This window comes from Heterocephalus glaber, unplaced genomic scaffold (assembly GCF_053883595.1).
Source record: "Heterocephalus glaber isolate CG9 unplaced genomic scaffold, H.glaber_assembly_v1.0 deba00000331, whole genome shotgun sequence".
Taxonomy (NCBI): Eukaryota; Metazoa; Chordata; class Mammalia; order Rodentia; family Bathyergidae; genus Heterocephalus; species Heterocephalus glaber.
This window is the reverse complement of record NW_028258142.1, coordinates 33568498-33588749: the sequence shown is the minus strand read 5'-3', so window position 1 is coordinate 33588749 and position 20252 is coordinate 33568498. Positions and strand designations below refer to the sequence as shown.

Here is a 20252-nt window from a genome sequence, read left to right as displayed (position 1 = left end):
TGAGTGAAAGTGCTTGGGATAGAGTGTGGGAGATAAGCAGGAGGGAGATAGCATCAAGATCTACGGTGTGACCTCCACTTGGCCTGAGAGTCAGGTTTGCATCTGGGAAACAAGGGTTTGGGAAAGAGGCTGAGAACTGTGGAGTCTTGGGCTTTGATGACAAAGAGGGTGCAGAGAAAGGGAAAGGTCTACACTGGGCACAGTGTGACTCTGGTGTACTGAGGGCTCAGGGTAGCCTTAGGGAAGGTCATGATCTCATCAGATGGCAGCAGAGACCCCTGACTGTGGCATTAAAGTCAGAGCTGACTGGTGCCTGGGGCCTGTGAGATACTTCAGCTCCTGGTAACTTTCAGCAATACCAGGAGGTGACCTGCAGGTGTGGGAGGTGATTCCAGCCTCCTGCAGCCAGGCAAACTGAGCTGGAGTCATCTGATCTGGCTCTTGATATTGCTGTGGAAATTGAGTTCTACTTGCACTGACACCCATGCCGGCATGGCCCGGGGGAAGCACAGTGCCATGGACAATTTGATTTCCAGTCTGTTCCTTCACAGACCCACCCTGCATCACTGCGCAGTGTCTGGGTTTGTCCTTCAAATTGTCCACAATACTGAACTGAGGGACAATTGATATCACCATTGTCCTGTTTGGGGCTACACGGATCGTGACTAACTTTCTTGTCTTTTAATATGAAGATGGAGTGCTTGTTTTATCTTTAAGGGCACACAGATGCTAGAACAGGGAGGTGTGTGGGAGGTGGAGGGCAGAAACTGGATCTTCTGTCCTCCCCATGTGCAAACTGCCTCTCAGCCAATGGTGCCATTAAAACCATGGTGCCACATGGCACAGCCGACTCTACTGAGAAGTCCCAGAGCAGCTGGGAAGCTGGGATCACAAGGATTAGGCTGACTTAATATGGTATAACACACTCTGTGAAATATCTGCACTGGGCAGAAAAGAACAATGGGTGGAATTGTGATGGGCCAAGTGAGAGGAGGTTTGTGAGAAGGAGGTCCAAATGGACATGACTAAGATTCCCTCGGGCTGTCGATGGTGGCAGAGTCAGGGGGATTGTTCTGGGATTCCTGTCCAGCTGTGCATGTCCACTCCCTGGGAAAGAAGAGCTGCCCATACCTGTGCTCTGCAGCCCTGTGCCAGTATCACTGCAGGGGCTCAGTGAGCCAGTGAAGGAACAAGAGCACGAGTGAATAAATGGGGTGGGAGCAGCTTTCATACTGCACACTCTCTGACCCCCACCCCAAGAAGGCTAGAGTTGTACTTCTTGGACTCTGACTCCTTGCAGAAGGGATTTGGATCTATAGGGGAGCCTGTCCCTGGGACTCTGTCTGGACGGATAGATCCTCTGAGTTGTAGCATCTCCTTGGCAGCTTTGGACTCCTGGGTAATCTATCCCTGGGCACTGAGAATAAGCAAGCCTGACATCTACAGCTGTGCCTCCACCTGGCCCACTGCTTTGTGATTACCTACCAAGTGCTCAGCTCCATGCTGGGAATTGAAAGAGGGATAGAGAGAGAAGTATACATAAGACATACTTCCTGCCTACAGGAAGTTTACAAACTAAGGAGAAAGATAACCATCTTCAGCCCCCTGGGGGCACAGAAATGAACCACCCAAGGATGGCCTTAGATGCTAGGGGGCAAAGGCAGTGGCCAGCCCTCAGCTCAGGACAGCTGTGAGGGTTTGTCTCAGCTTCAGATTATCACTTGGACCAAAGTGACACACTTCCAAGGACTGCCCACATTCAATGACTGCAGAAAGTATCAGAGGCTCTATAAAGGTCTGAGCATGGGGCCTAAGCTGGGACAAACCCGAGGAGGCTATTGCAGTTCCAGAGGTCCCCATGGGGTTGGTGGTGGGACTGCCATCATTACAGCTTCTCCCCCAGCCCCTTCTGCTTGTCACCTCCATTCGTACACTGTGTTCCTTCTAACAACCTGTGCAGTAAACTGCTTCTTAGTCAGCTGCCCAGAGAACCCAACCTTTGAGAAACAAGGAATACGGTACTGAACAACAATTCACACAACAACACTCAGGGTTAATTCTGTAGTTCAGACTTTCAGCACTGTAAGAATGGTGAATGCAGAAGTAAGTGCTGCAAAACAGGTCCTGAAAACATAGCTTTCTTTAGGAATGTTTATGTATGTTTTTATTATTTGTAAGACAACCACATGTGTATTGCATATTACTAATATGAAGAGTTGTTTCTCTCATATTGTATGTATAATGTTCAGCTCTGTGGTTGCTGATGGACAGGAGGTGATGTAGTCTGGGGACATTGAGATGGTTTCCTACCCGCAGGGCTCAGCCAGCTAGGAAAAATGCCAATTAAGGCAAAGCTGTCTATATGAAATCATTTCAGTTGTCATGTTAACCCTATGACCTGGGGATCACAGGCTGCGTACCATTCCCCAACTTGCAAGCATTCAGGGCCCCTTTAATTGGCATCAGTTACTTTGGGGCAAGGTGACCTCTACCCAGAAATGTCAAAATTTTGAGACTGATAAAAGTCAAGCAAAGCCTACAGTTTGTACTGGCTGCAACCTGTGGGCAAGCTTGGATAGGAGAAAGTGGGAGCAGGTCCCCCAAGGGACCATGCTAGTGGGCAGTGGCACATACACCTCCTCCCAAAGCCTATGGCACATGCTGGAACAGAATGTGCACTATTGTCCCCAGAGCCAAAGGAAATACAACACCACCTTGAGAGCTGTACATTCCATTGCTAATTACCTTTTTCAGATGCAGTCACTACTGAATTATCCTTTATCATGTTATTGATTAATCATCATTATGGAGGAGCCAGCTGGGTGAGGGGTGGGTGAATCTGCATGTACAGCCCTGTGGTCCTGGTCTGTGTGAGGAACACAAGGGTTTGGGGGCATAATGATGCATAGGGTTTGTAGATGGATGCTGGGCAGTCACAGCACCTTAGGATTAAGTCTGGGCAGTCACTTTCAGATGGCTGAGACCAGGAATGGAATCCTCCTGGAACACTAGCTGACATTTTTGGTTTTGTATCTGTTAAGTGATATCTTGGGGGCTCCAATATCTCCAAGAGTAATGGAGGGTGAGAAATGTGGGCAACAAAGACATCTTTTGGGGGGGGGGGGGATGAGCAGGAAGAGTTTTAACATTAGTTTGAAAGAAGGCCTCTACCTGTCACCCCTCCCTATCTCCCCTGGGAGCAGCACTGGCCAGTTTGGGGACAAGTAGGACAGAATCTAGGGCACAGGAAGCAACTGCTCATCCATGCCCTCAGCTTTCATCAGTGGTGGCAGGAGAAATGCCACTGTCATAAGAAGAAATCAGGAGCCATTGAGAAAAGGTGGGATTGGGGCTCATAGAAGTGCTGTATGGGAGCTCTTGAGTTAAATCTTATTTTCAAAATTATGGCTACTACATACTAGATATATGGAATAATTTTTCTTTTTAATTCTCCTATCAGCTCAGAGGGCAGCTAGAATTATCCCACTGTACAGATAAATAACCTGAGGCTTGAAGGTTCTAAGAAGTCCACAATGATTTAGCTGGGAAGTGGAGCTCAGTGAATCAGCTGAGACTGGAGCTCAATTCTAAGTGGATTTGTACCCAGTAACAACATCCCCATCAGGTAGGAAAACCAGGGACAGGATCTCGCTCCTGAATGGGAACAGATACATGGCCTGGATAGTGTCTTGAGGAAGAAGGCAGCCCCAGCACGGAAAGCCACATCCCCCATGCTTGTCTCACAGACATCTGTTCTTGCACCCTTGAGCCCTTTTGTCTGCGTGGCTAGGAACCCCTGAATAGTATTCTGTGCCATCCTCTGAGCCACTATTCAAAGGACACTTGTTTCAAGGTTATTCTAATCCTGTCTCTAGATCTCAGGAGGCTGGGGAAGGATGATGGGGATCCTGTCTTAACAATACAATGACTGGATATGATGGCAGTCAACTCTCATGGCAAGAGCATGGTTTTTGGAATAAGTAGACCCACAGCCTGGCTCCACTGTCCATAAGGGATGAACTTTCAGACCAGGAGGGCTTCTGACAGCCTAATTCTGTCTGCCTTGCCCTCATTAGGTGGCCCCAGCGGACAAGAATTCACAGCAGCAGCCCGGCCCATGTAGTCCCAGAGGACATTGTTCAGCAGATGTCTCTCCGGAGTGGTGTGGTGATTGCAGGGTGATAGCAGCTATGCATTCTAAGAACGTGTGGCATCATGCAACTCTTTCCCTAGGGTGCTTTGGGCAAGGCATCCTGGAAGAGCCGTGCCAAGAGAAGGGGAACCGGTATGCCAGAAGCGGGGCCACTATAAAAACACATGGGCACCTGTAATCCGACTTCTGGAAGAGTGCACATTTGGCCAGGACCTCTCTTTGGTGATATGTCATCTTTACAACATTGGATCTCTTCAAAGGATATCATTTCAAAAGTTTACATACTGGTGCTTTCCATTTTCTTTATTACATTTCATGCTGATTTTCTCCCATATTATTAGCTTTTCTGATTTAATCCCTGGTAATAATTACTTTGAAAGATCGTTATAAGGTAATTCCTCACTGTCACTGGTGAAAACACTTAGTCGAGAACAGACCAGAATTTTATCATAGACAGATCTAAGGAGTTCCTGATTAAACAGACCAGAGTAACTCTACCTTTTAACCCCTCACACCTTGGGAAATGAAGGCCGCAGGGTGCTATTCCTCTCCGTCCACAGCACAGTAGTACTGAGAGTCTGGCCCTGGCTGACAGTGTGACCCCTGGTGGTATCTGAATCCAATCACGTGAAACAGATGGTGGGCTTAAGCTTCCTCTGCTTTCCAAAATCAGCACATTTCAAAAATTTCAGATAGTTCAAGACTTGAGGGAAGACGTTGTCTAAATGGATGGCCTCATTAGCTTCATGTTACCTAGGGACACCTGCTTGAAATGGGCCATTGTGACCAATCCTGGTTTGTTATGTGAGTTGCGGGAGACATTTACATTGCTCTCAGTTCCATGGATGTGGGAGGGGAGAAGGGGAGAAAGACAGAGTCTGGAATTATTCATCCTGGTAGGAGCAATCCTCCCAGAGCTGCTCCTGGGCAGAGCATTTGTGAGAAGGATCTAAACCTTGCCAGATCCAAGAAACAGAGAAGGGGGAATTCCACCCTCCTGCCCAGGCACGGGTCAGAGCAACTACATGGAGCCTTAGGGCAGGAAAGAAGAGGGAGCAAGCAAAGGAGAAAGAAAGAGGTGGGAGAGGTAGGAGAAAAGGGAGGTGGGGAGAGAGAACACTGAAGGCTCAAGGGCAAGGGCAGTGAAAGAAGGTGTACATGGATTAACAAAGGTCCTAGCCAGATGGTGAAGGCCACTACTTACAGAGTGTGTGCCACAGGCCGAGCACTGATAAGTCTGCTCATCAGTCGTATAGGCTTCATCTCCACTTGCAAATGAGAAATCTCAGCACAGAAAAGTTAAATAACAGGCTAAGGTCAGAGAGCCTGTAAATGACAGAGGTGAGACTGGAACCAGGCCCTGACTGCAGAGCCTATGTGTTGAGACTGTACTGTGCAGCCATGCTCATCATCGGTACCAGCTCAGAGCATGTTCCCAAGGACTCCTAGAGCCCTCAGCCCACACCTCATCCAGCTGTGCTGACCCTGAACAGCACTCTTTCCTTGCTAACCCCACAGGGTCTTGCTTCCTTTTCATACTCTGGTCTTACCTAGCTGAGCATATGATGGCCTTTCAGAAGGCAAGACTGAGACCTTTGTTGTGTATCCTGCTGGGCCAGCAGAAGCTTGGCACACAATAGGTGCTGCTCTGTCCTTACTCCCCAGGCCCTACATGTGATGGCCCTGCTAGCAGTGGGGAGGGCACTATGGGTCCACATTTGTCCCCCCAGGGCCCCATCTGTCTCCTCCTTGGCTCCCCACACCACAGGCCCCCTCTGCCTTTCATCGCAGCATGTACTCTGGGGTTGGCCAACATTCAGCCCCTTTCTTTTCCCTGCGTCTGCAGAGCCTACCTCTGTGTTACTGGAAAAGCTTCCAAGAGCCAGAGGCCAGGTTCACTCAGAGGGTGCACTGCGGGAGTGGGAGAGGAGGAGCAGCGAACATGTCAGGAGGCTGCCCCCAGCAGGGAAGTGAAGGAGAAACAGGCATTGGATTTAAGCACCCCACAGCTGCTTGTACACCAGGGCCAGCCAGAGGCCGCCCAGCCCCACCAAGGGCCCCTCCCCAAGGCCTGAGTCATCTGGAGTAGTCACTAAACTCCATTTGTCCTCCAACCTGCCTAGGACCACACCCGATATTACCTTGAGGAAGCCCATACCTACAGGAAGGGGGTCATTCTGGCTGCCTAAGCACCAGCCTCTGGTCTTTCAGCTGCCCTTGTGTCCCCACCATGCACATCAACTGACTCTCCTCTCCCAGTGTCCCCCTCCCTCAACTCAGCCACCTGTGGGGGATCCCATGCATGGGCCTCACAAGCAGCTTCCACATCTTCCTGCCCAAGTTCCATTATCTGGATCTCACACCAGCAACCCTACTCTTTCAAACTCAGACCTACCGTGAGTGGGTGAGGCAGTAGCTCTTGCCTTTTATCCTGCATGAGAACTGGTATAAAGAGTTGGCTTTTTTCTAAAACCAAGGTGGATCATCAGAATGAGGGGTGAAGTTAGAGTTTGGGAGGGATGACAAGGGCTTACATGAGGTGACCCTGGAACACAGAATGGTGCCAGGTAGGCAGGTTCCAGTGGGGTTCAAGGGAGTGAGCAGGGGAAAAACATGCAGGAAAAAAAGTTTACTGTAAATACCTGTATCACTGCCCTCCACAAAAATGCCAAAGGGGAACAATGAAAAAATAAGGGCCAAAGACATTCAGGGTGGTTCATAAGTTTCCAGTGCCCCCCTCACTTGGTTAGAACTGCAGAAATTAGTTATCTACTGAGGACAGACACACACAGACATCCACATGCACAGAAAGTCCAAAGGAATGTACAGCAATGCCCAGAAAACTGCCCTAAACATGTTCCTTTCAAAGCTGCCAACTGGGAGGCCCCTTGATCACTTGGAGGCAGATCAAGTCCATTTCCTTTTATTGCAACTTCCACCCTTCTAGAATTTCTCCTTCTCTGCAGGTCTAGCCTGCAGAGATATTAATCCCTATTCAAATGAACTTTCAAGGCTCTTCCTTCATTTATTAAAAAAAGAAAAAGGAAAACCTCTTGAAATACCCCCAAAGCAGTGGCTCTAATGTCATCAGTGTGTGTAGGGCCAGGAAGGGCGGGAGAGGGCTGCTGGCATCCAGGCTGGCCTCAAGTTTCCTCACCTGGCCTCGCTCTTGTTGGGAGGCAGAAATGGGACCCTTCCTTCCCTCCTCCCCAGCTGGCCCTCCCTCCAACAGCTTTAATAAACACTGATTATTTCAGTCCTCAGAACACAGCTGTCCTGTGAATTGTCCAGTCAGGGTTATGGGGCGGGAGCCAAAGGCTGGAGCTGGAGCTCAGATCTCCTAATAACCCAGTCTCCCTTCCCCTCCTCCCTAGCAAGTAGGAGTTGAGGAGGAGGGTGTATCTTTGGCTGAGGCCAGGGATGACAGAAGCACTTTCCCAGCAGCCTGCTGAGGACTGAGGCCCCTTGGGGAAGTTCATGGAGTGGAGCTCAAAGACGGAGCTGGAGGAGGCACCTTACCTAGGCTCATGGATTTAGGCCTCTCCAAGGTCCTCCTTCATCCAAATCAAGGAGCCCTCAAATTGCACCTCTGGGGATCAGCCTCAGGTTGCTTCTCCTCTTAAAATGTGCTGGTCCATTATTTGAGGACAGAAATAGAATTTTAGTTAATTTGTTATCAGAGGTGTTTGAAAATATTGGTTGAATGAATGAATGAATGATACTCTGAACTGCTAGAGAAAAGGCAGGGAAAGCTCTGGGAGCTGCAAGAGAAATGAGTAGGGATGACAGGGTTGGGGGAGTAGTGGCTCAAAGTCAAATTCTCTACATCACAGTTGTGCATAAAGCCAGCAAAGTCAGCAGAGGCAGACGATCTGGTCCTCTCTTTCCAACATAGCAACATTTACCTGACTCCTACTAAATCTTCCTCCAAGAAGTTGGGACAATTGTCCTCTGAGGCTGCGACACTCAGAACTGTCAAAGCTAAATTCAGAAGCCATCTATTCAAGGGCTCTGTGAATTGTTTTCAGCAGCAGAAGTCTTCTTTTACAATTTAAATTCTGTGTAAAGCCAGACCCACCCAGAACTGTTCTGCTTGAATCAATTTTATAAGATCCTTGGAGAATATTGGTCTAATGCTACTCTTCACTTCAGGGAAGGAAACCGAGGCACTGAGAGGTTACCTTATGTTCTTAGACTTCATCGCAATCACCTCCAAGCACCTGGCCACTGCCCTTTAGGTTCTCCTTCAGTCCTTCCTACGCAGGGCTCTGGCACCTGTCATCTTTTAAAAAACTTCACAGATGATTATAGCATGTAGTTAGGTTTAGGAACTGCTGGAGCAAGTACTACTTTGAAGGTGAAGAGTCCATTCATAGCAGAGTCCAGTTCAGACGTCCGTTGGGTTGCATAGGTCAAATTCTATTCTCAGCCCCTAGAAGCTATTGGAATTCCATTCTGCTGCTGAGGTTTGGATCAGAACACCTAGTGATCAGAACTTCAGCATGTTCAGAAAAAAGGGTAAATTCTTGTCATCTCTGGTGATTTTCTAACTAGATGTGGTACCCACCACCACTTGGCTCCAAGTTAGCTGTTCAAAGTGTCACCCCAGCACACCCATGAAAATGAGATACAATTATTTCATTGCAGGTCTGAAATACCTGTGTAAAACAGAGCACCCAGCCACACAAAGAAATTCTCCTGGAGAAACTTAAGAGGGAAAACTCAGTTCAGAGCTCAGAGGAAACACCCAAGTACTTGGGATGCTCCAAAGGTTCATGTGGATCTCACAATAGCCATGGTAAATGTGACTGAGCTGACACCAAAATGCTCCCTGGTACCATTTCCTTAAGCATATAAACTCTTAGAAAATAAGGCACAATCAAAAAGACATATTATGGAACAGTGTCAAAGATATGGAGAAACTGGAGCCCTCATGCCCTGCTGGTAGGAGTACAATGGTACAGCCACTGTGAAAAACAGTCTGGTAATGTTCCTAAAAGTTAAACAGAATTGTCTTCTGATCCAGCAATTCCATCCCTAGCTATATACCCCAAAGTAAAGAAACCTATGTCCACACAAAAACTTGCACACAAATATTCAAAGCAGCATTGTTTACAAGGGGCAAATGTGGACACAATCCAAATATCCACCAAGGGGTGAATGGATAAACAAAATGTAGTATATCTATACAAAGAATACTATTTAGCAGTAAAAAATGCAATGCTGATGCACACTATGAAAGCATGCTAATTCAAAGAAGTCTGTCTCTAAAGGCCACATATTATATCATTCTGTTTGCATGAAACATCCAGAATAAGCAAGTCCATAGAGTCAGAAAGTTGATTACTGCTGACCTAGGACTGGGGATAGGGGTGAAATGGGCAGTATCTGCTAGTGGATACATGGTTTCTTTTTGGTGCAATGAAAATGCTCTAAAACTTACTGTGGTGACAGTTGCATGATTCTGCAAATACACTAAAAGCCATTGAACTGTACACTTTCAAGGAGTGAATTGCATGGTATGTGAGTAATATTTCAATAAAACTGTTATTAAAAAACAAAAATAAAACAATCCTTAGGAAAGTTCCTGTTATTTCATTTCTGTGTACAAAGGCAGCAGACTAGGCTTCTCTAGGGTTTAAGGAGGGTAAGTATCAACAGAAGTTGGGACCTTTGTCACCTCTCCAGTAGCCTATTTCCGGTAGCTCTACAAAGACCAATGGGCCAATCTGTTATCTCCAGGAATAAGTGAATGAAATTGTCAGCCAAAATACACAGCCGAAAAAAAAAAAACAAGCGCCTGCGTGTATATGTGCACACACGTGTGTAGGCAACACAGATTTTCCCGAAGGCCAAGTCTAGTTATATGATATCATTCAGGAGGGTCACATGTACATCTGCATCTGGTTTGTAACTAATTTGAAAAAGCTGACAGAGATCATGTACCATCCTATTAAGCAATTTCTCAAGTCTGGAATCTTGAAGTTGCTCCACTCAATTTGTTCAGTGGATGGACTCTCTTATTGACTAACGGATTATAACCCACCCCAGGTTTCTGCCCTAGGACAGGCAGGCAGTGGCCTGGCAAGCTTTCCTGTTCCGTGCTCTCATAGGCACCACACTTCCCCCAGGGAACAGCTCTTATCCCTTGGGGGGTTTTTCTCATCAGCTGAACTCCTTTGTGGAGGAGGTAGGCGTGCAGGCAAGGTGGGATAGAACGGGGCCCCTCTGGCAGATCCCCATCGAAGCACGGCCCAATGGAGGGGCCTTCCAAGTGGAACAACAGAAAACAGCAAGCATTCCTCTTTATCTAAACACGGGACGGAGACGTGCAGAGGACAGTGAAATTATGCTTCAAGTTTGAATGCCATCTACTGAAGATGAACTCTCCCTTCAAAGCAATTACTCATCTCACTCCATCATGGTACCTCTGGGTTGATCAGCATTCAAATTTATTAAGCCACGACATGCAGAGTGTATGCTATCAAGGGCCTGTTTCATCACCCCATTCCCCAAGCTTTGCTTTTTTCTTTTCTTTCTTTCTTTTCTTTTTTTTTTTTTTTTTGCTTAGTCATAAGAAGTCTAGCAAGTTAAAAATCAAAACAAAAACGAACAAGCACACACATACACAACAAAAGATAGGGTGGGGGTGGGGGAAAGCTCTTCTTGGAAGTTGCTATGAGGCAGGCAGCTTCAGAAAGGAAAAACACGATCTCTGACTAATATGAAGGAGACTCCAAATTGCTCTTGGCAACAATCTCTCAACCTGATTCCCCTCCCTCTATTCATCTCTGCAGTTCCCAGCCAAAGGAAAATAAACTGAACAGCCCTCTCCCTGGCCCAACCTGTAGGGCTGCACAGCTGGGCACAGGCTGCGCAAACAAACACCCTGGTGCAATGATACACCTGTGTAATTGCTGTAAACATGGGACCGCCAGCCGGGTGCTCACCACCCTTAAACTGATCATCAGCAGTATTAGGAGAAAAATGCCTCTATTTTGGCAGCATGACATCAAAATAGAAGGCAATGCAATCTTGTAACCTCAAACCCAAGAGTTTCTTTTCTCTTTCTTTCTTTCTTTCTCTCTCTCTCTCTCTTTCCTCTTTCTTTCTTTCTTTTCAAGAAAAAGAAGAATTAAAAAGTATCCTCCTGGTGAGAGTTGGTATCATTTTTGGAGAAGGAAGCTCCCAGAGCATCATCCAGCCAGACAAGAGCTTCAAGGCAGATTTATCAGTTCATGGTCCTCACAAAAGCGACAGTTAATGTTAGAGGTAATTATCTTATACCAATTACACCATTCAAGATGGAAAGAGAGTTAACAGGCCAGACATCCCGGAATATTTATGGCTGCTCAAACATGCATCTGACACCATTTTATTAGGACAAATATGTCAGTCAGCTAAAACAGAGAAGGAATCAAGTCTTAGGAAATGGCACTGGAAGTGGAGAATAAGCAGATGTAGTTGCCTCTTCAGTTAGGTGTGAAACCACCCTGGCGGACTAGTGTAAGCTACTCTGAGAACCACAAGTGGTTAGGGGGCCTGGGTCCCAGTCCTGCCTTTCCTACCAACAAATCTGTGACCGAGGACAAGCTCTCTTAGAGCTTGGAGCCATAGGGGAGCCTTGGGAGTGTGAGGCACACCCTTCTAGCCACAGAGGAACATGGCTGGGATGTGAGGAGGATGACACACAAGGGCAGTCCTCAGCCTGGCTGGCCCTGCTCCAGAGAGGAGCCATGATCTTAGAGGCACCATGGGTCTCTTGTCATCTAAAACTGGTAAAAAATGATCATTGAGACAGCAGGGCCTCAAACTACTTCCCAGTTTGAGGGGCAGGGGCTGATTGTGCTGTGTGTACTCTACAGTGCCCCTTGAGGCAGGGACGAGTCTTTGTGATTGTAGCATGAAGACAGCTCATCATTCCAAGCTCCCTCCTTCCTCCTGCCTTCTCCCGGCCTCCTCTTCACCCAGACTATATTCTACTGCTTCTGTGGCAAAGCTTCTGTGGCACCTTCCCATGCACTGCCTCACTCTGTCCACATGTCCTGGTAGGCATGTACGTTTCTATTACTACTCCCACTGACAGAGGTCGGAAATTGGCTCGGATTTCTCTCACTGATAGATGAGTGTCCAGCACTTAGTATGACACCTGGAAACACACAGTAGGCAATCAATCATGCTGAATAATTGACTGACTGAGTGAGCGAATGGAAAGAAACTAAGGCTCAAAAAACTTAATATTATGTACAGAACTTACACACTGTTTTGTGTTGTGCTGTATATCAAGGTGGTTCCCATTTCCCCAATTGCAGTGTAATGTTCTAAAAAGATGTGGGGTATAATGGGTAGCTTTGAATTCTGCCTCTGTCACTACCTGGACAGTTTACTTAACTCTTTTGAGCCTCAATTTCCTCATATGCAAAGTAGAGTTAATGATTCATACCTGACAGGAATTGGTGGGTTAGAGGAAATAATGTGCGGTGCATAAGATTTAGTCTCCAGACACCCACTCTTTTTCTCCCACCATCCCTTCTCCGGGGACACTCCCAGCACTCAGCAGGACAAGCCTCATGCTCTCCAGCTTCCAGGCCTTTGCACTCTAGGTCTTCCTCCTTCAAGTCCTTGTCCCCATGTCACCTCCTTTTGAAGCCTTTCTTGAACACTCTGGCTGTCCCTTCTCAGATCCCAAAGTGACTCTCCCAGTGAATGCTGGTGCCTGTACTTGCTCCCTCAGGAGCTGTGCTGATGGCATCTCTCTCTGCCAGATGCTCCTGGGGGTGGGATAGATCCTGCTCCAGTCCTGTGTGCATTTCCCAGCAGGGCTCAGAGGGGCCTGGGTGGGATCTAAATTTACCATTTTTCCCAAGTGTTGCAACCCAAGCTGGAGGCCACAGGGCCTGGGTGGAACAGGGGCCTGGCAATTCTGTCTGTGTAAAGCACCTTGAACTCCTCTGCTGCCTACCTGGGACCTTGAGGCACACACTTTCCCCTCTGGGTTCCATCCTCCCCTGTAAAAGGAGGTGGATGAGGACAGTGGTGTTTGCCCTTGCCATGGTCCTTGAGTGGCATTTGGGAGAGTTTAGGAAACTGTAAGAGATACTGCAAGAATACCATTCTCATACCCACCATAACCACCAAGAGGACTACAGCTTTCTAAGGAAGAATGGTTTTTGTTCCAGTTGAGTTCAAGGTCAGCCCTTAAGGGGACATAGTGACAGACAGAACAGAACGGGGCTGCTTCCTTTCCTGGGGGTTCACCCACAAGGGCCTCCTGGGGCCTGTGTAAGCCCGGAGAAAGAGAGGAAGAAAAGGGAAGGAGGAGAGGTGCTCAAACCCCACCACTCCCACTTGCAGAGATCTTCTATCTAATCTGGAGAAAACTGCCTAATTGCTTCAATCATTTCCTTTACATTTTTAAAATTCCACATTTAGAAGGACTGAAAATGATCTGCCACCAACCGGCAGCTGAAGGTGGGGGGTTCCTCCTGCACAGCCCCAGGTACCAGCTGCTAAAGGAAAGAGAGCAGCCACCCCCTGCCCATCCAACCGCAGGTACAGCCACCCCTGGACAGCCCAAGGCAGGATCTGAACCGAATGCCCAGGGAGCCCTCGCCACGGGAGGACGCTGGCACTCGGCATACACACTGCCCACGGCGGTGGGGCTAGAGCTGGCCAGCAGCTCTTTCCAGAGTCCTTTCCAGGCCAGTCCCGCGGTTGTGGCGCCCGCACCGCACCCCAGAACCCGGGTCGGGACGCTGGACGAGGTGACGCAGCCCCGCGCACTCTCCGGTATGGGGGCGCGAGGGGGCCGCCTCAGAGCTGCGAGGCCCCAGCTTGACTGGCCCACTGGGCGAGTCCCTCCACACACTTAGGTCCCCCTCCAGCTCTGTTCAGCCCGAGACTTGAGTCTGCTTCCTGTGCGCCCAGCTTCTTCTGCCAATCCCCCTTTAATTTCTGCCCACGTCTCTGGTCTCTGGACTGCGACTTCTGCCAAGTTGCCACGGCTTTTGCTTTCTCCAAGTTTTCCATCTGACACTCGGGAGGGCCAAGCTTCGGAGGGGGCGCAATTTAAACTAATAATGTATATGCGCAACTGCCTTACGCTGCCCCTCGCTCATAAAGCCTGCCGACGCGGGCGCGGGGAAAGCGACCAGGGACGAGTGTCACTGCAGAGTTCCAGGTTCTCTCCTGGGCTCCGCCGGGGGATGCGCGCCCCGCGCTCACGAAGCCGCTGCATCGGCGCCAAATGTCCTGCGGACGCTGCGGCTTCCGCCAGCGAGCGCTAGCCGGAGCTGCCCCGCGGCTCCCAAGGCGCCACCCTGGCCAGTGGGTCTCCGCGCACGGAGCGAGAATTCCCGCAGAGTCCAGGAGTGGCTTTCTCCCCACAGCCTCCCCAGGGCCCGGCCAGGGTCTCCAGAATCCCTATTTCGGCCGAGGCCGCCGCGGACTCACCTGGCCGCTCCCGGGACGCCGCTCTGGTGCCCGGGACGTGTCCTGAGCGCCGCCGGGGTCCCGGGCTGGGAATCTACGCAGCAGCGCTGCTCTGGGAGCCTGCCGCAGCCGGTGAGAGAGGTTGTCATTGATTCGCGCTGGGCGCGTTAAGCCATTCCAGGAGTGGTTCGGAAAGAGCAGTCCCACCCCTCCCTCCAACCAGAAGTGTTTGGCAGACAGCCCCCTTCCTCCACCTGTACTGTTAAGCGCGGGACAAGGACCAGTTTCACCATTGGCGCTTTCTGCTTCACTTTCGAACACGTAAATTAAGCTCTTTGGGGAAGGTAGAGCAGAAATGAAAGCAAGGACGTTGGAGGAGTTTCTCTTTTCCCTTTTCTCCCGAGTCTCTCCAAATTTTCCCCCTCGCTCTTTCTGTCTAATACTTCGCAAAATGCCTTGCTACTTAACTCAAAGAAAGGGAGGCTTTTTATTACTGTTGTTTTATTCAATTCTGTGTCGTTTATTTTTAGGGGCAATTTTGTTTCCATTTGCCTGAAACCTGAGCCCAATAAAATTACTAGAATTATATGTTTTCTCCTTAAAGGGTCGTGACTGTAATTTAACCAATCAACCACCTCACAGCCATCATTCAAGTGATTAAAAAAAAAAAAAAAAGAAGGAAATGCAGGTGGTAAGCAGTTCCTTGCTGACACAGGGGGCCCAGGATGGGTCACGAGGCTTGAGGTGGGGGGATCCACTGGCTCCTCTCCCCACCAGCAAACACACTTATCACACAGGCTCACTCAAATTCCAACCAGAGATTCCAACTGTCCACATTTGAGGTGGGTCAGCAGCCACTCACAGAGAGGTGTGGCCAGCATGCTCTCCCCAGCCTTCCCTTCAAACCACACACCACAGCTTTTTTGAAAACTGCCAGCTGGGAGGTTCTGGCCAGCCAGTTTATCAGGCCTCTTTTGCCTGGCACTGTCTGGTCACCTGGGGGAAATTCCCATTAACTCCTGAACAGCTGGCTGTTCTCAGGAAAGATAAGGAGCCGGGAAGGCGATTCCTTCTGTCTGACCAGCTATCCTGTGTTCCATGGAGAATGAGCTCAGATCACAGGAGACAATGAGATGCTTGGCCTTCCAGGACTTCTGCCACACTCCCAGGGGCAGGTCCTGTCTTAATCCCGAAGCCAAGGATAAATGCCAAACTTACACTGGTGCCCCAAAGAGCCAAGGATAGGGCTCATGATTTGCAGAGCCCCATAAAGATGGTTCTCACTAATATAGCTCCTCCAACAGGTGCCCTCTGCCTGAAATTCCACCGTCAGTGATTCATTCCTTCTTGAGGCACAGCCTGCAGGGAGGCCGCCCCAAGCGGGTAGGCAAAGCTGCTCCAGGAAGGCTGGAAGTGTCTCTCTGTGACTCTCTCTTAAGCTGTAAATTCCCACAGGGCTGGGGAGCAGGAGTTTTCGTACTGGCCTGGAATGCATTTGTCAACTCTATGCTTCGTAGGAAGGTCTAAGAGGGCAGTGTCAGGAGAAAGGGGGGCGGGGCACTGGGAGAGCAACAGGGAGCATGCTGGGTCAGGGAATTGGGTGCTGAGGGGAAGAAGGGAAAGGCTGTCCTTTTCCATTAGAGTAGGTGGACAGTCTCCAAAATTAGGTGACTGCATTTTTAAAAATCAAAACCCCTGTATTCCGGGAACACCTAAGACAAAGAATGAAAAAACAAATCCCTTTGTCCACAAAGTCACTAATAAAATATCCAATCAAGCATAACCACGCTCCACTCCCTGACCCAGGCAGGGTAAAGGTGCCAACACAAGCCTGGATGGAATCAGTATCAATCCTGAAGTGTTTGTTCTGTTCCCATAAGGGTTTGCCTCAACAGCCTGCAGGTGGGGTGAGCGCAGTGGGGTGCCGCCCTCAGAGCCTTGTCTGTGGGGTAAAGCACAGGGGGACTGAAAAGTGTGGAACAAAGTGCATAGAGCACCATCCACTAAGGAATGGGGTGCAACTTCTGCAGAGTGGACAGGAGCCCAAAGCAGTTGGTAAGGCAGGCTTAAGAGGATGGGGCTGCAGAAGGAGATAGGCCAGGCAGGCCCAGAAGTTTGTGCTGCTTTGATCAGGCAGGCTTGCTGGGTGGGGAAAGGAAGGCAGGAGGAGGTAGAGTCACGGGGCAAGTAGACAGCTGGCCTGGCTGAGAAGGTCCTCCCAGTGCATATGACATCAGGCAGGGGTCTGTGGGGTAGAGTCAGGTTATGGTCACAGCTTCCAGTACAGGGCAGGGCTTGCTTTGGAAGGGAGAGAGGATTGGAGCACCTTTTCAAAGCCAAGTGAGGCGGGATGTGGGCAGAGGGAATGTGGGGGAGGGCTCCTGCGGGGGGGGGGGGTGCTCAGCCCAGCCTGCCTTGCTCTGGAGGAGTGTCTGGGTAGAGCAGTGGGTGGTGCTAGGGCCAGTGGTATTGCAGCCAAGAGCCTGGGGAGAACTGGCTGCTGTCCAGCCCACCCGCTGGGCCCTGCAGTGGACATTGAATGTCACTCCTCCCTCCCTCTTAATCACTGTGTGTGTGCCCTGCTGGGACACGCCCTTCGGAATGGCTCTGGGCAAAAAGTGGGAGCCTCACCCCACTGCCCCTCACTCAGTGCCAGCTGCCTCCTTGGAACAGGAACATAAAGGAGATGTCTCAGAGAGGGGTGCGGTGTGGACAGGGGAACAAGGAGGCTCCAGAGTTTCCCACAGAAGCAGCTCTGAACCTGTGATTGTACATTTCCTTCTGCACCCCATTCCTTCCGGGGGAGGCTCTTAGCCTCCCTTCTCTCACCATGCTCCTAGGCCCCCCCCTCCAGCCCCACCTTTGCCTCCACCCTGGCTCCCGCCCTGCCCTCCCCTGCCTTCCTGGGTCTGGTCTGACAGGGCGCTTGGAAATAAGCTGGCCTCACAGGCACCCTGACTTCCATGGCTGGCCCCAAACCCCACTCTCCCCTGCTCCTGAGAGTTCAGAAGGCTCCTGCTTCCACTGCAGGCAGAAGATCATAAGGCCATGCAGAAACACCAGAGCAAATGAGCTACTGTCTTCACCTGAGACCTGGGCAGGGCCTGGTCTTTGCTGTGATGTAGGCATACAGACTGCTTCTGTGCACAAACTGCACAGGGCACACAAGGACACAGTGTGTGTGAGATCTACCGAGAGGCTACTCCCTCACTTAATCCTTTCATCAGCACTATGAGGCAGAGCCCATTATTTTTCCATCTTACTGATGAGAAACAGGCTCAGAGAGGCCTTATAACTTGTTCAAGATCACACTGCATGATGCATCATAAAATTGGACAACACACCTTGGTCTTCGTGGCTTTGACGCCCAAAGGCTCTCCTGGGGTTCAAGCCCTGCCTCTTTGTCTAATTTATATTATGGGTTCCCTAAGGGGCTTGGCTTTGTCACTGTGTGCCTCAGTTTTTCTGCTGAACAAGTAGGGTAACACCTCTTACAGACCTGAGGTGGTACTGTTAGCCAAGAGGAGCTGAGGTGGGAGTTGAACTTTGCTAAGGCACCGAAGCAAGGCTTGCTAGAGAAAGAACTTGGCACTAGGAACAAGTGTCACTCAAGTCTGAACAAAGCCATCCTTGCTGTCTCCCTCTCCTTCTGGCTCCCCACAGGGCCCCTAGTCAAACCTTCCATCAGCAAGTTGGTTTCCACAACAGATCAAGCATCTCCTCTTCTTGCCACCTCCACCACCACTTCCAAGCCCATGCCCCCAGACCCCTCTCATTTTGATTTCTGCAGAGACCTCCTAACCCATCTCCTTGACCCATTCCTCTCCTGTTCCTCAGCCTGGTGCCACATGCCTGCCCAAGCAATCCTCTTAAAACACTCATTTGGGGCTAGGGTGTAGCTCAGTGGTAGAGCACTTGCCTAGCAAGTGTGAGACTCTGGATTCTGTCCCTAGCACTGCAAATGCAAAAGAAAATAAAACACGCATCAGATCATGTCTTAGCCTACTTGCAATGCTCTTCAGACTGTTCACTATGGCCCACAAAGCATTGCAAAATCCCTCCCTCTCTCTCCAAACTGCCTCCCTCCTACCCCTATACTCCCATCACAGTCAAACACACCACATTCTCTTTCCTTTTTGCTTTGGAACTTGGCTTGCTTTGATTCTTTGGCCTGAAATGCTTACTCTTCACCTCAGGTGTGACAGAAACATCAATTCCTTGGAAAGTGCTTTTCAGATCACACCGATAAATTGGGACTTCCCTTCCTGTCTTCTGTCTCAAAGTACTCCTGTATCTTGCGGGCTTTATTTTACTGCATGCTTCTATTGATTTTATTCTTTGATTGTCCCTCCCTCTAGCTTAGAAGCTGCTAGGGGCAGGAACCCTGTGTGTCTTTTGCACTGCATCATGCCTGGTATGTGCCAGGTCCTGGCTGATACAGATGCTGATCGAGTGAACCCGTGATCTGGGAAGCATGTGGACCAGGCCTGGTCCTGGCTTTGCCATTGGCAAGCTGTGCACTCTTAGGTATGTCCTGTGCCCTTGAGGGGAGGGTGTCTTGTGCCTCCCCAGATCCTCAGCCTTATCTTTTGTAAAGGGGACCATGGATAAGATGATGACCCAAAGCCTTTCCAGCACTGATGTTCCACAAACTTTCTCTCATCTGCTGAGAAACTGTATATGCTTATGACAAACAAGAAAGGAATCCTGGCCACAGTGCACTGGGTACAGCTGAGAGAAGGCTTTAACTTCTGTTTGTTGGCTCTGCTGACTTTCTGGCTAAGCCGGCTTGAGAGGACTGAAGCCTTCTCACAGCTGTCATACAAGGGGTAATGATGCTCCATGGCCTTATCCTGCCACTGTCCCACAGAACAAGTGTGGAAACTGAGGCTAATTCAGAGACAGCAGTTGCTACCTCAGATGATGATGTCCAGCCCAACAGCAACACCCCCCCACCCCCACCCCCCCGCCAACTAGTGCACCAGGTCTGAGGGCCCAGGGTTTTCGACAGTGACAACTGTGTGCCCAGAGTGCTCTCACTTCTTTCTCAGGGGCATCTAAACCTGCCAGCCTCAGCCCTGAGCGTAGGCCCTGGAAGGGTTGTATCCTTTTGCAGACAAGGAAACCAAAGTCCACATTAAAAAACGAGTGACTTTTTCTTTTTCCAAAGGGAGACTTTTGAAATTAATAATGAAAACCCCCATTGGGACTCATATGCTCTTAAAAATGCATATGAATTTCTTCCAAATTAGAGAAAATTCATGCAGCAGAAAAGGAGAAAGGGTCACTTACAATCTCACCACACCAGATGAGCTAATATTTGTAACATCACAGCAGAGTGAGGAGGCTGCTTTCTCCCTCCCTCTGACTCTCTCTGAAGTGCCCACACTATATTTCACACAGGATTTCACTTGACATTCACCTTGAACTTATTAGGTGCTCAACAAATGTATAATTGAATTTTGAGGAAAAGTCAAAGCAAATTCAGCCAGTCAGAGCAACAGGAAGATGGTGGCATTTCCAACAGAGGTTTCCTTGGGCTGGGCAGCCAGTCCCTTCCTTCTAGCCCCTTCCTGCTTCCGGTGGAAGGACAGGACAAGACTTCTTTGCTCTGAAGCCCATGGTTCTGCCATTAGTCCCAGTGGACGCTGTGATCGTGGCTCTAATG

The 20252-nt window shown here is 49.5% G+C and overlaps 1 protein-coding gene across 6 annotated transcripts in view; it reads right to left on the bottom strand.

Moving 5' to 3' along the window:
• The window catches only part of Zbtb7c (zinc finger and BTB domain containing 7C), a 355840-nt gene that overhangs the window by 80558 nt on the left and 255030 nt on the right, over positions 1-20252 (bottom strand). Inside the window, exon 1 of one of the 6 annotated variants that reach the window (XM_004855116.3) lies at positions 14606-16309. The exons of the other annotated variants lie outside the window; for them this stretch is intronic. Coding sequence (XP_004855173.2) covers positions 14606-14733 — 128 coding nt within the window. The 5' untranslated portion in view covers positions 14734-16309. Of the gene's footprint in view, positions 1-14605; positions 16310-20252 lie in introns of those variants that run through there. 6 annotated transcript variants of the gene reach the window in all.